General features: G+C 54.7%; 1 protein-coding gene across 6 annotated transcripts in view; it reads left to right on the forward strand.

Annotated features, from left to right (window-relative positions):
- The window catches only part of ADGRD1 (adhesion G protein-coupled receptor D1), a 172153-nt gene that overhangs the window by 67816 nt on the left and 89131 nt on the right, over positions 1-15206 (forward strand). For all 6 annotated transcript variants that reach the window (XM_070275547.1, XM_070275549.1, XM_001494181.6 and 3 more), the window contains 3 exons: positions 295-405; positions 2241-2316; positions 11757-11898. In XM_070275547.1, coding sequence (XP_070131648.1) covers positions 295-405; positions 2241-2316; positions 11757-11898 — 329 coding nt within the window. The remainder of the gene's footprint in view (positions 1-294; positions 406-2240; positions 2317-11756; positions 11899-15206) is intronic.

The following is a 15206-nucleotide window of genomic DNA, read 5'->3' on the forward strand; positions in this document are numbered from 1 at the left end:
ATTGAACGCACGTGGTAACTGAGGCGTTGCGAGCTGAGGGCTGCTGCCAGGGAAGGAGTGTCACCTCGGGCCGAGAGTGCCCCGCATTGTGTGGCTGGATGGACATGAGAGCTGCGTGGTCCCAGGTCCTTCCCTGGACTCTTATTTTTTCAGCTCCTCATTTTTGAAGGTAATTATAGTCCCCAGGGGAGCTCGTTCTGATAAAAAAAAAGGCAAAGCAGATGGGGTTTTACAGCCCGACTTCCTGCGCCCTGCCGTTTACTGACGAGCTTCCTCTCTCTGGCTTGCTCTCAGAGTTCTCAGTGGCCAAACTCCTACCCAAGACCATGAATTCCTCCCACTACCGCTTCCCGGCCCAGGGGCAGAGCTACATCGAGATTCCCCATGAGGCTTTCCGCAACCAAGGTGAGTGCTGCCGACAGCCCAGGGCCCTCCCTAGGACGGGCTGCCCTGGCTCTCCCCGGAGACCTCGGGCCTTGCAGAGTGGCTGCCCAGCTGAGGGCCTCCCCCCGGCCTCTGCACCTGTTCCTGCAGGAGCAGCTCTGGGCCAGGTTTCTGTCCTCGGGAACACAGTGCATCTTTGGAAGCTCCTGGGAGGTTCACTCGTAATGCTGATCCCAAGCCCACTCCAGCCTCCTGACTGGATTGAGGTGGAGGGGCTGGGGAGCAGCATTTTAGGCAGGCCTTTCGGGTGACTCTGGCCCACTGTGAAGGACATTGTGCGTCCCCTGAATCTGCACAGCTCCTTGTTAGCTGAATATGAATAGATGCGGCCCTCTCCCCTCCCCCCAGGGTGTCCTCAGAGTAGGTCAGGGGGTCTGTCGGCTGAGGAGCCCCGGGTCCTCCTATGCAGGTTGAAGTTAAGCGTCATAATGAACAAGCAGCCGAGGGGACCCCAGTTACTCTCTCTGACCCCAGGAGTACCATCAAGGTGGCTCTGGCTGTTTTTGCTGCAGTGACTGTGCCCCTGGTCCCTTGAAAAGTGGATGTGTCTTTGCAGCCATGTCCCTCTGTTCCAGGGGTCCTCGGGCAGCCAGGGCAGTCATGGATTCTCAGCTCCTGACAATCTGGCCAGAGGGCACGCAATTCCTAGGGTTCTGCCTTAGAGATTGGGGACCAAGGCCAGCCTGGTGGTGTAGGAGCATGGTGTCGCCCTCCCAGCAAGGAATCCTCACTCGCCAGCCCTCAGGAGCCCACGTCTGCTCCCTGCACCGTCCTGTCTGCCTGTGTGAAAGGGGCCCGGGGATGTCAGCTGTGTCCTGCTCCCAGAGGACTGTCCCCCACACTGGGCGTGAACTTCAGTAATGGAGGGGTGTCCATGGTCCACCAACTGCACACGTGCTCTGTTCCCATCTCACTCCACCTGGCTGCTCGATCTGTTAGAAACTCTCAGTGTGTCAGCCTCGGCAGGGCGGCAGCCTCCTGGTCTCCACCTTCGGGGACTCTCACACTTGCAGCAGAGCTTGCTGGTCACGAGCGCCTGCTCAGTGGCTAGAATTCCTGGGCTCAAATCCTAGTTCAGCCACTTACTGGTCGTGCAGCTTTGGGCAAGTTACTGAACCTGTCCGTGCCTCAGTTTCCTCATCTGGCAGATGGGGGAGAGTATTAGTCCCTGCCTCATAATGTTGTTGTGAGAATTAAATGAGCCAAGCCCTTAGATCAGTACCTGGCACGGGGAAAGTGTGATATGGCTTGCTGGATACATTCCTGAAATGTTAACATTCTCAAGAGATCTACCGAAGAACTCAGGAAGTCAGCCAATGGCTCGTTCCTCAAACACCCTCTGTTCAGCTGGTGGAGGGAAATAAGTGAGCATATGATCCCTGCCTCAAAGCTGGAATATAACAGAGAGGTGGGACCCTGCCTAGGGCAGGAAGGACGAGACATGCTCCCTGCTGCAGAGCCACAGGCTGGCGCTGCCGTTGGCGGCCCGAGGGGGCCTTCTGCCTCCAGAAGCTCCGTAGTGTTCCTGGCACGTCTTGCTCTCCCTGGAGCTGAGCATCTGCGTGTCTGGAGTTGGCTTAGGGGAGGAGCAGGGAGTCATTGTCACAGCTGAATTCATAGTTGAAGAGTCTGAGTGTCCCTCACTTTCTTCTCCCCCGAGGAGCTGCCCCTGGTGCTTGGGTGTGAGGGTCTGCGCTGCGCCCTGCTGGGCGAGGCGGTTTGGCTGGGGGCTTTGGGTCTCTCCTGCTTGTCACCTGGCCTGTTGACAGGCGTCTCTGACCCTCTGCTTTCCCCAGGCTGGACCGTCATCGTGGGCCTTCTCTACCACAGAGTGCACGATTACTTGAACAACATCCCGCCAGCCCACACCAAGTGAGTCTCTGGGGTCACGCAGCAAGAGCGGGAGTGGGCATGTGCGTGCTTGGCTGCCGGGTGTCTGGCCCCTGAGACCCCCCCCCCCCGCCTCCCTGCCGTCACAGGCATACCCAACATCGTGTCGGGGAACTTGCGATGCCAACATCTGATGTTTTGCTGTTAGAGCAAGGAGATGCCACAGCCCTTTGAAGAGACACAGGAACTCCTGCACTGGGGCTCAGCAAGCCCCGGGGTGGGCACAGGCTGATAGTACAGTGGTCAGGAGCCCAGGCTGGGTGCCCATCTCACCCCCACCTGAAACTAGCTGTGTGACCTGGGACAAGTGACTTGACCGCTCTGAGCCTCAGTTTCCACTTCTGTAGAATGGGAAGCCAGCAGCACATGCCTACATCAGTCAGGACTGTGATGGATACATCAGCTTAAGCGGAAGGCCAGGGAACTGAGGACTCATGGGACTAAGAAGGGCAGGAGTCTGTTGGCTTCAAGTGTGGCTGGACCCAGGGACCCAGAGGATGCTCTCTGGACCTGGTCTCTCTGTCTCCTGCCCCTGCCCTCCTCTGTGTTGGCTCATTTCCAGGCAGGCCCCTCCATGGAGGCATGGCTGGCTCTGGTAGCTTCAGGCCCATGTGGTTCTGGGTCCTGAGATCTCAGAAGAGCCATCCTCTTTCCTGAATGCACCCATGAAAACTCAGGGAGGGCTGTGATTGGCATGCTTGGGTCATGTGCCCATCCTAGGCCCCCAATCATAGTGGCCAGATGATCCTGCTCTCTCATTGGCCAAGTCTACTCACATGACCCCCTTTGGAAAACCGAGGAAGGCTGTGATTGGCTTCTTTGGGTCATGTGCCCATCCTAGGTACCCAATCATGGTGGCCAAAGGATCCTGCTCTCTCACTGGCCAGGTCTGCTCACAGGATCCCCTCCTACTTGGGGGTGGGTCAGCCCTACTCAGACGACAGAGAGGGGCTGGTTCCCCCAAGGAGAGATTGGAGGAGGCAGAAATATCACGGCAGGGCTCCACTCCTGCCTTTCCTGGCGTCCCTGGGAGAGGGCAGCAAGGCGGAGCCAGGGCCCGTGCAGAAGAAGAGCCAGCAGGTGTGAGCCCGAGGATGTGTCTCTGCAGTCAGCGTTTGGAGGGAAGCTGCTTCTGATGGCAGCACACCTGCCCCTAGACGGGCTCTGCGGAGGGCAGCAGGCGGCTCTTGTCCGTCTGTTCCCAGCGTCTGGCACAGCACCTGGCCCAGAGTGGGGGCTCAGAAAAGGTGCCTGGAGAGAGCGATGCATGTCAGAAGGAGCTACACAGCCCTCCACCCGCTTCCCTCCCCTGCGGGCACTGAGCCTGGGAAAGCTGAGGGGCTGAGGAAGGGCGTTCCTGCAAGTTTGCAGGAACTGCGGGGGTGAGTTCCAGATGCCGGCCCTGCAGCTGGGGGTTTAGATTCACCCGTGATGAAAAGCAGGCAGCGATTTTTACCGCCTACAGATAAATGATAAATACCTTCTAACAGCGCAAATACCTGAGCCCTGATGTCATGTGTCTCTCGGACAGGGCTCCTCTCCTGGATGTGAGGGAAGAGCTCATCGTCTGTAACTGTTGGGGAGAGGGTGGGGCCAGGAAGAACGCAGTCATGATTAGGAGCAAGAGCCTTCTTCTGGGTCTGCGTGCCCCGGGGAAGCCTGCGCTTTGACAAGTTCCCTGTAACTACAGAAAGGGGACTTGTCGCTCTCTGTGTGCGAGTTCCGGAATTCTTCATGAAAATCGTCAAAGGAAAATGTAGTCTCTTTTCCTCTGAAAGATGCCTTCTCAGCTCTTTGGGGAAACTTTCTCCAAACCTGAGATTATGAATGAAAAATGAACCCGTCCTTGGCCCCTCTGTGTTTATTTACAGCTCTCACTGCTGAAGGTTCAGACTGAAATGGATTTTTCAGTGAAATACTTGAAATGTGTATTCATGAGGCCTAGTGAGCCCTTCTGTGGGCCAAGGGTCAGACCAAGCAGGAGAACGGGATTCGTAACACTGTCTGCAACTCCCCTTCCCCTGGAAAAAGAAAAGGCAGAATTACTGGTTATAGGATCAGTGCATGCACACATTTCAGGGGATAAGTTACTGTCACCAAGTTGAATTATCACTCAAGCCAGGTATTGGCAAGCTTTTTCATAAAGGGCCAGATAGTAAATATTTTCAGCTTAACAGTCCATAATGTCTCTGTCAGAGCCACTTCCAGTTTGCTCTGGAAGCGTGGAAGCAGCCCCGGACAGTATGTAAAGGAATGGGAGTGGCTGTGTGCCAATAAAACTTTATTTACAAAACCAGGTGGCCGGGCCAGGCCTCTAGTTTGCAGAGCCCTGCTCTCCGGCCCTGTGTCAGAGAGGCTGCGTGTGGCCTGCTTTGGGGAGTCCCAGGCCATGCTGGAAGGTTGGCAGATGGGGTGCTGGTCCCTCTGTCCCCAGAGCTTCAGCCTTTCCCTTCCCCTCCGCCATCCTTACTGCCCCAGGTGTCCACAGAGAGGATGCAGGACCCCACTCACCCTGGTCAACTCCCCCTTCTCCTGCAGATGGGGGGCTCTGAGACCCGCACGGGCAGCAGTCCCCCTTCGCATTAGCACCCAGTGACCTATGAACTCTGTCAGCAGCAGACGTAAGTGCTCAACTGTCTTCCTGAAGTCAAAATAGAATTATTTTGCAATGACGAGGACGTAGTTTTCATGTGTTGAACTTTCAGCTCAAGCGAAGTTCTGGAGTCAGCACTTACTGCGACGGTGTCTTGTTGTTGACTTTAACCTTGAGAAGAATCACCCCCCAGCTCATCAGGTCCAGGCAGCCCTGTGTTTGTCGTGTCCTCTCCTGCAGTGTAGACTAGCTTAGAGCAGGGCCCAGACTGGGCTGTGCCAACAGTGCTTTGGTTAGCTGCACAGATTTGGGTGCTGGACTCCTGGCTCCCTTCTCCCAGTGGGTACCCTTATTGCTGTGTGAACCTGCAAATGCCTGGCCGTCTCTGTGCCTGTGTTCTCCTTTCCAGAAGAGGGATGATGGCAGTCCTGATTTCTGAGGGTTGCTGCGAGCACTGAGTGAGTTAATTGTTAAATCAAGCTTGGGGCCCTTGAACGTGGCATGTGAGCGCTTGCTTTACCCCTTCATAAGCTGGGGGGATGTTCTCTTTGCTCTGCCTGTAAGATAATGATCCAGTTCCTCCGTGATTAGCAGTAGATGAGTAGAATCACATGGGCGGGGCTCCCGCTCGCCTGCACAGCTGAATTCCTTCCACTGAATGTTACACACTGTGGTCCTCACGCTTCCGTCCTTCTTTGTGAGAATGAAAGGACGCGGGGGAATCACAGTGTCCTCTACAGCCTCCTGGGGGTGGAGCAGCACAAAGACAGGGGTCAGGGCTGGGCAAGCTCTCCACCTCCACGCCAAGCCCCGGGTAGACTGCTCCAGGGGCCCCAAGTGACGACTGCCTGGGGGCACCCCTCTGACGGTCCACAGGGCCTGGGGCTTAGCTGGTCCCTGCTCGGCTGCCCGGACATGCTGCCTTCAAGTCTTGCCCTTCCCAGGCCCCTCGAGGACGGAGACTGTTCTTACCTGTGCTCCCGCTGTGCCAGGAGGGCAGCAGGGACGGCTGTTTCCTTACAATGGGGCCAGGACTCCGAGTGGGCGGGGAGTCTAGAGTTACCAGCTCCCGCTCCTCCTCCATAGATGAGGGGGCGGGACTGCAGGGCCAGCGGCTGGCAGGGGCAGGACTGTGACTCGATTCTCTGGGTTTCAGCGTCTTGTTGGCGGACTCTCTTGTGCTTCAGAAGGATAAGTTCCAGGAGGTTTTGACTTGGCTTAAATGTCTGCACTTGTCCTTCTTTATGGAGTAATGCCAACCAACCAAGGCAGAAGGAAGGACAGATCAGAAAGTCATGTCTGCTGCCCTCAGTGTGGTCATTGATTTGGGCAGAAATCATCAGGGGACGTTAACACCACCATGTGAAGGGTAGTCAGGGAACGTTGCCCCAAGGGCATTTGTTAATTACAACATGAGAAGGGTACCAAGTACAGAGACAGCTGTCAGGTGCCATGTCAACCACTGGTCACTCTCAACATTGTCAGCCATGGGACTCATCGATGTCCTGTGTCCCCGATGTGAGGCAGTGGGAAGAGTTAACACGGCCTGTGGAGTCATCCTGCCCCAAATCATGGCCCAAAGTTCCTTGTGAAGAAACAGCCACATAGATCTAAGAAAAGGAACATTCTGGAAGACTTTGGTTTGGACTGCTGGATGTCCACGCCAGGAAAGAAAAAGGAGCAGGGAATGTTCCAGACAAGAGGAGACCAAGGAGATGTGGTGGGATCTTTCCTGAAGGACACTGTGGGGGCAGTGGACATTGACTTGGGCCGGTGTCGCATCGTACTGTGGAAGCAGAGTCAAGGTCCTGAGCGAGAGGACGGCAGGATGCTCATGCAGGCGGCAGTGTTTATCTTTAGAAGGTCCCTGTGGAAGTCGTTAGGGGAGGATTGTCAGGCCGCACTTCCTAACTGTTTAGCAAAAAAAGAGCGCGTGTGTGTGTGTGTGTGTGAAGAGTGTGAGCTTGCCTGATAAAGCGAATGTGGCAACATGGAAGGAGCTGGGAGCCAGGGGAAGAGTGCAGGTGTGCTCACCGAGTGTGCGTGGCAGCTTTCCCTTGGGCTGGAGTGTTTGACGAGGCAACGTGGGAGGCGGGGCTCCCGGCCTAGGCAGCAAGGCTGGTGCCTGTGCTTCCCCTGGAGGACCTGCTGCAGGACTTCTTGATGGAGAGGACTCAGCTCTCTGAGCAGCGGGAGACACCGCGGAAGTCGCCGACGTCATCCTGGTGAGCGCTCCCCTTTGGTTGTCTAAATCCACCAGCGGCTTCGCGTCTTGCTCGAGAATTCTCCTGAGTCGCTCCCACGTCACTCTCATGGATGTCGTGATGCAGAGCGTCTTTCACGAGATTCAGGGTTTCCTTTGCGTGGCGTTTCCAGGATACCCTTGGCCCTCGCCCGATGGTCACCGTGCACACAGCTCTCCGGTGGACGGCTGAGCATGGACCCCAGAGTTCAGCAGGAAGCCGGGTTCAAGTGGGAACTAGTTATAGAAGTAGCTCATTCACTGGGGAATATTTTCTTCTTTGATTTTTTTACTTCCCTACACAGCTCCGTGAGCTGTGGGGACTTCATTATCCTCTGAAAGTTCTCCTAACGAGGCCCCCGTCTCAGACCGCGTGCAGTAACTTCTGGTGCCGGACAGCCAGCGCTGGTCTCCGACGTGCTGGGAACTCTTAGAGTTTCCCTTGCAGATTTCAGGGCTCCCACGTCTACCCCTGGAGTCCTGTCATCTTAGGACCTCTCTGTGTTGCACTGAAGGCAGGGATGACCAGCAGGGCGGTCTTGGCTCAAATGTGCTGAAATACGTGGTCTCCGAGCTTCAATTCAGCCCGTACTGGTCAGGTCCCTAGGGGCCAGGTGGGTCATCTGGGGGAAGTTTAATTAACAGAGGGGCTGTTGGCAAAGGTGTGGTCAGGGTGTGGGAACAGTCAATCCCAAAGCGGTAGATGGTCCAGTCTCCAAGTGCTGCTGCTCCAGCGATAACGGATTTTTAAAAATCAAATCCAGATCAGATTTATGAAAACAAAGTGAAATTTTTATTAACATTTAGGTACCAGAGAGATTGAATGAAGTCATTAAAGAAAAACCCTTTTTGGGCTGGCTCAGTGGCATAGTGGTTGGGTTCACGTGCTCCACTTCGGCGGCCCAGGGTTCACAGGTTTGGATCCCGGGCACGGGCATAGACACTGCTCGTCAAGCCATGCTGTGGCAGCACCCCACATGAAATAGAGGAAGATGGGCACAGATGTTAGCTCAGCAGCAATCTTTCTCATGCAAAAAGAGGAAGGTTAGCAACAGACGTTAGCTCAGGGCCAATCTTCCTCACACATACACAACCCCCCCAAAAACAAAAACAACACTTTTTATTACGAAAAATTTCAAAAAATTTCAAAGCTCTGTAAAAACGAGGAGATGGTCATCACCGAGTTACAACAGTTGCCAAGCAACGGCCATCTGTGCTTTGTCTGTGTGCCCTGCTCCCTTGGCCTGGCCCCATAAATTATTTTGAGGTAAATCTCTGTAAATATTTAGTCTCTATTTTTAAAAGATAAAGACTCTTAAAAAATACAGAGTGACTACATGCCATTATCAGACCTAAAAAATAAACAGTGATTCCTTAGTCCATCTGATAGCTTGTCATTGTCGACGTGGGTGGGTTGTGCTGAGGTCATGGACCCCTCCCGGATGGGGAGACCTGGCCTCGCCCCAGGCGCCCTCTCTGCTGGGCAAACCCGACCAGAAGTCGGGGCCTCACCGTCTGCACCCGACAAGTCTGAGTCACTGGAGGCTGTCCGGGGAAACCTGCCTGTATTTGGGAAATCGCTCTTTTCCAGAGTTAGGATGCTCCTAAGGAGGCGGGTAGCCCCTCGGTCTCATCTCGATTTGGTGAGTCTGGGGTCAGTTCCCACCCTGGAAAGCAGTGATCACTGAACCGCGTCTGCTCGAATCCACGGGTGCCTGGAGTGGAATCCAGGAATCCACCCGGGACTTGCATTAGTCTGTGGATAGAAGGTTCTCCTTTAGTTTTTTCCCGTATGTTTTCTTAAGACTTTGATCTAAGTCACCATTGTCTGCCTGTGAGTAGATTCATTCATTCATTCATTCATCTAACACACATTTATGGAGCCCTGCCCATGTATCAGGCATGGTTCTGGGAGCTGGGGAATCTGGGCCCGAGGAGGCTTAAGTCCCAGTGGGAGACAATGGCCAATGGGTCCACTGTCAGAGGGAAAGGAGGAGAGACAAATGACGCTGATGTTAGGGTCTTATGCTCAGGGATCTGATTTTGTTGTTGGATAAGGTGATAGTCCTGATTTTTGCTAGAAAAATTATTTCTAGCTTGTTTGACGGTGTTGCTCTGCAAAGGGACCTGTGACTGCGGTATTGGGATACCTGACGAGGGTGAGGGTGGGTCTCAGCGGACATGGCACTGAGCTAAGGAACGTCCTCAGTCTGGGATCTCTGGAATCGTTCTGCTGGGCGGGGTGGGGGGGGGGGGCCCTGCTGCTGGGGACCAGGCTTCTCTGTCTTGGGCCTGATTTGGTCCCTGGTGACATTGAGCTGATGTTAACTCTATTGCGTGGCCAAACCCCACGCCTTCTCAGTGGGGAGATATCACCCCATGGGGTGAAGGTTGGTTTTGGGGACAAAGAGTCTGAGGTGGTACATTGGTTTGTGGCTCTGCAAAGGGGCACAGGACACAGGCAGAGACACTGTGTCTCTGTGGGACTGAACTTTCCTAGGGGGGGCGTTCGTTGGGATAAAAATGTCTAGAAAGACTCCTTAGGGGGATGTCATGAAAAGGTGCTTGAGAAACACTGAGCTAGAGGACACTTTCTTTTCAGATTTTTTTTTTTTGATTTGTGTGTCTTATTCCACAATTTAATTTGTGTGTCTAGCTTATGGTTGGATCAGTGACCTTTTCGTTTAGAGGAGTAATCAGACTTGACGGAGTTGAAGGAGCCTGTCTGAGTTGCCGGCAGCTCCTCGGAATTTCGACCTGGATGACACTCACAGGCCCGAGAAGTGGGTGACTCTGTCTTGCTGCAGCCCCGGGTACTCGGTGATGTTCTGTAGAAAACACCCTCTCGCTCCGATGAGGGACGGCGAGGGTACTAATTCTTTATGGTCGTGTTTGTGAGCATCTGGTACCGGCCATTCCGGGAATATTTCCACGTGCCTGTGGAGGCCTGCTCTGTTCAGGGACGCGTGTGAGGGGGCTTCGTGTGGAGGCGGGGGACGGGCCGCCTGGGCCCACTGGCTCGGTGCCAGGACAGCGTCACTGCTACGGTGTCTGAGTCTAGCGATCGGGTAAAGCTTGCCGAGGGAGGAAGGAGAGGGCGCGCCAGCTCCCAGCGCCCTGTTACGTGTTACGAAGGAGTTCTCTGGGCACCAACACAGGTAGGTCACAGAATCCTCGGTCAGGCGTTGGAGAGCAAACAGGAGGCATGCAAAGATTAGGCAAGAAACAAGCAGATGAACCGGGTGACCTGAGTGGGACCAAGCAACTCATGTCTTGGCGTTAGTGCCGCTTCCAAAGTTCAGATGCACGCACCACACACTTGTGGGTGACCTACTCCCCTCCAGCAGGGCCAGGGCTGGGATGAGGCCAGCAGACACCTGGGGGACAATTCAGAGAGGTGCTCATTCCAGGAGTCGTTCAGTTGCCACACGCGCCAGACCATGAACCTGAGCACTTCCTTAAATCCTACACCCCAGCTTCGGGTCACTCCGAAGCTTGCTCACCCGAGTCCTGGCCCTGAATATCATTTCAACCTCATAACTCCAGGAGATGAGTAGTGTACATATTAAGATTCTTTTGATTGGGTTATAAGTGATAGAAAACCCAGCTTAAGCTTTAAGCTAGAGGGGAGTTTATTGGATTGCATATGCTGAGAGGTACATGGGCATACTGACTTCAGGAGCAGCTTGATCCAGCATCCAGTTGCAGTCACTTGGCTCCATCTCGGGTCTTCCTTGGGGTGGGCTCCCTTCTCAGTCTGTCTCTCCCCTCATGGTTGTAAAGCACTGCCAGGACCTCATCCTTCAGGGCTGACGTAGCAGAGAAGTGAGTGAGAATCTATGATCCAGCGTTTCCCATCTGAATCTTGTTGCATCTCCTTGGATTTCACTGGATCCTGTGCTGCCCTCTGAACCATCACTGTGGCCTGGGAATGCTGTGCATGATCGATTCAGGCCTGGATATCGGGGTTTACTCTTGAGCTGAGGATGGAGTCAACAACAAAGCACATGGGCTGCGAGTGGGGAAGGTAGTGGTCACCTGGAGGGAAACTGAGGGGCCTTTATTGGGAGAGGAGTGAAGAGATACTGGGGAGCAGGACAGCAGGTGTCCGCCACACTACTGTTTATCACACCATTTTATAATTAGGGAGGTGAGTTCAGACAGGGTGAGTCACTTGCCTGAGGTCACACAGCAGAGTAAGTGAAATTGCTGAGATACAAACTGTTGTTTTGACCTTTCTGTCCTTCACACTCCCTGGGCCGTCTCCCCCTTCTTCTACTGCATCATAAACTCTGTGAGGTCAAGGGCTCAGTCTGCCCCGTGGTACTGGCATCAGACCTTAAAAAGAGCAGGTGCTGAACGATAGAATTCAAGCGGCAGAGTGGGAACACGGCGTGGGAGACCTCACTCATCTGCAGGCCTGCGTCAAGCCTTAGAGAGCAGCTGGGACCGAGGGACAGAAAGCACAGTTCCATCCAAAAAGGAGTTCGGTCTCAGAAATCTCAGGCCTCCGTTAAATTCTACAGTGGGTTCTAGTGGCGTGCCCGCCTTGTTCCACTTTGTGATGATTTTTCCTTTGTTTCCAAGGATCGCTGAGGCGGCGAATTACCACACCTGCCTGCTGTCGGCCACCAGCCCCCTGCTCTCCCTGGAGGTGTCCCCACCGCCCGCGCTGGCCCGGAACCTGTCCGGCTCCCCGCTCATCACCGTGCAGCTGCGGCACAGGCTGGTGAGTGTCGGCCACGCCGCTGGCCTCTGGTGGCTCCGCTCAGGAGTTTCTGGCCGTCTGCAGGGTGGCGTGAGGGTCTGAGGTGGCCTTGGTGCTGGCCAGAACTGGCTTTTCTCTCCCGAGAGTTCCTTTTCTGGGGATTATTTCCGAGCTGCAGTGGGAAGTACCCGGACGGCACTCGGGGTTGGTGGCACGGTGTGGACGTTGGTGGAAAAGCCTCGGAGACCCGAGGTGGCTCCCGTCTGTGCGTGGGCTGCGGCTGTGGGTAGCTCCGATTTGCGATAATGTCCTTTTTGGAGCGGGGTAGATCGGCCGGTTCTGCTTATCTCCACGATAGCCGTTAGCAAGATGAAGAACTCTGTTCGCTCTGAGAAACACACCGGAGGCCAGAACAGACCATTCTTTCGCTTTCGGTCAGAGTGAGGACGGTCTCTTGCGCGGCGTAGCTGTGACTCCCTCCGCGCTCACGCGCCTTTGTCAGGGAAGGAGTGACGAGGGTGTGGGGACACAGATGCGCTAGGGCCCGTGGAGAACCACAGCTCCTCTTGTGCCGGGGCCACTCCTTAGGCACCGTGTTGTTCACGCCTGAGGGGTGTGATTTTTCAAGGAATCTTTAAAGAGCTGGAGATATTTTTGGTTGTTTGAAGCCATACTAAAGACGCTTCCCTCCAGGAGTTTCTTTTTCATTCATTCCTTCCTGCTCCATCTCGCTCCACCAACATTAACTGAAGACCTACTATGTGCTGGCCCTGTGTTCAGAGCCGCTCTTGTCCGTCCCCGTGTAATGATCTCCTCGTCCCCTCCTCAGAGCAGACGCCCGCGGGTGCTGAGCCATGTGGAGGTGCGTCAGGTCGTCCTTACTCCCGCTGCAGCCCCGGCCCACCTGCCCTGCGCCTCCCCATGTCCCCCACCTTCCAGCCCCTCCTTGGTTCCCTGAGAACCCAGCTGCGCCTGGCCGTCCACACTTTTGGCCGTGTCCGTATTATCAGCGCCACCAGGCAGCTCTGCTTCCCTCTTTCGTCCTTGTAGCTCACTGGTTTCTCATCGACCCTCTCGTCATTCCCTCCTTTCTCAGGGAAAGACGTTTTCCTCCTCTTTTTCAGAGCTAACCTTTCTTCAAGAACCTTTCTTCCCCTCTGCCCCCCTCCGGCCCTGACCCCTCTGCGGGTCCGTCCCTCCCTCTCCAGGATCCTTCATCCGCCTGCGAACGGTCCCCACCTGAGAATGCCTCCATCACCCTCTCTCTCCCTCTCTTTTTGAAAATGACAAAACATAAAAAAAAAATTAAGTGTGGTAAAATACACTTAACATAAAATATACCATCTTAACCATTTTTAAGTGCACAGTTCAGTGGCATTAAGGGCATTCGCATTGTTGTGCAGCCGTCACCACTGTCCAGCTCCAAAACTTTTTCATCCTCCCAAACTGAAACTCTGTCCCCATTAAACATGAACGCCCCATCCCCCTCCCCCAGCCCCGGCCCCCACCCTTCTACTTCCTGTCTCTATGACTTTGGCTCCTCTGGGGACCTCATAGAAGTAGAATCATACGGTATTTGCCCTTCTGTGACTGGCTTATTTCACCCAGCGTAACATCCTCAAGGCTCATCTACATTGTAGCGTGTGTCAGAATTTCCTTCTTTTTAAGGCTGAATAATACGCCGTTTTCATATACATAAAACATACACGCCACATTTTGTTTATCCTTGCCTCCACGGTGGACACTGGGTGCTCCTGCCTTTTGGCTGTTGTGAGTAATGCTGCCGTGGACACGGGTGTGCACAATCCCTTCAGGACCCTGATTTCAGTCCTTCTGGGTGTGTATCCACGAGTGGTGTTGCGGGCTCCCAAGTCCGAGGGATCTGCTGTGCGACACTGTGCCTCTGTTCTCTGAACTACTGAACGTCGATTTTCAAACTGCAAAACTTCTCAAGTCTCCAGAGACCTCCCTCACCCAGTCCAGGGCCCTTTTCACCTTCCATCGTCTCTGATGTGTGGACAGTGTGGGACCCTGTCGATGCCCACACCCCCCACGGGGCCCCGTCTGGCTGCAGGACCTCCTTGGACTCCCTAAGCGCAGGTTGGCTTCGGCTCCTCCGCATCGACGTTTACTCCTGTGAAGTCATGGAAATGCCGTGATCTCAGCCATCACCTCCTTTCAGAGGTCATTGAGGACCCACGGCCCACATCCTCCTCTTGCCCTCGACCCTGCGCTCCCATCTCCAGGCTTCAGAGGCCCACACCTGCACGTCCTCTGTGCCCATCTTCCTCCCGCGACACTGCCCTGCTCTCCGTCGAGTCTGGAGCGTTGGCGCCTTCCCAGGTTGCTGGTCTTTGTTCTCTTTGCAGGACCAGCTGTGGCCTTATTTTCAGAGGGTCCCTCACACCTGCTCCCCCTTCTCCCTCCCCTGCTGCAGAGCCTTCTTGCTTCTGTGGCTCTGCCTAGGCTGGAAGCTTCCTGCCGGTTCTTCCTGCTTCATCCCGTCAGGTTCCCAAGCCTGAGTTCCAGGAACGCAGACGGGGTGGTCTCACTCAGTGACTCAGGTTTCCCGAAAGAAAAATTTAAACTCTGGGCCAGATCGCTAGGGGACCCTCCCAATCCCACTTTCCACACGAGCCTCCCTCCAGCGCAAGGAAATCTCGCTCCCCTTTGAAGTCCCAGGCCCACTGGCCTCTCCATCTTCACGTGAGCCTCTGTCCTAGTCTAGAAGGCCATTCCCCTACAACTCTGGGGTCCATCCCATGGCCTCCACAGAGCCCTCACTCGTCTTCTCAGACAAGAGCAGCCCCTCCCTCCACGCTATCCTTGCACTCTGTCAGTACCACGTCCGAAGGTGGAATGTCATGATTATTTGTGCAAATCAAGAATCTCTTAAGCCAGCCTGTGCGTTTCTTGAGAAGCTGCCCTGGACCCACTTTGGAATCATCTATTCTTTCCTCCTGATGCCTTGCGCTGAGCTCTGGCACAGAGCAAAGGCTCAGTAAATATTTGTGGAGTGGATGGTGAGCTGAGAATCAGCCACGCCATGTAAGCAGCCTTGTCCTGGAGCTGTGTTGTTGTTTGTGTATATTTACATAACTTCTCGTTCTGTGGAGGGATCGCTCGCCCCTGGCGCAGAGGCTATGCCCCTGCTGCCATCGTGAGAATGCCACCAGCACAGAAGGATGAGCTCCGCCGGCTCAGCTGTGTTGGAAATTTGGTCCTAGCATGAAGTGGAGGCGATTTTCTTGCTTCTGCCGTGAGGATATTATCATGTGGCACTTGGATGTTGCAAGTCTGTAATCCAGAGACACACAGGTAGAGAAGGC

This window comes from Equus caballus, chromosome 8, assembly GCF_041296265.1.
Source record: "Equus caballus isolate H_3958 breed thoroughbred chromosome 8, TB-T2T, whole genome shotgun sequence".
NCBI classification, from domain to species: domain Eukaryota; kingdom Metazoa; phylum Chordata; class Mammalia; order Perissodactyla; family Equidae; genus Equus; species Equus caballus.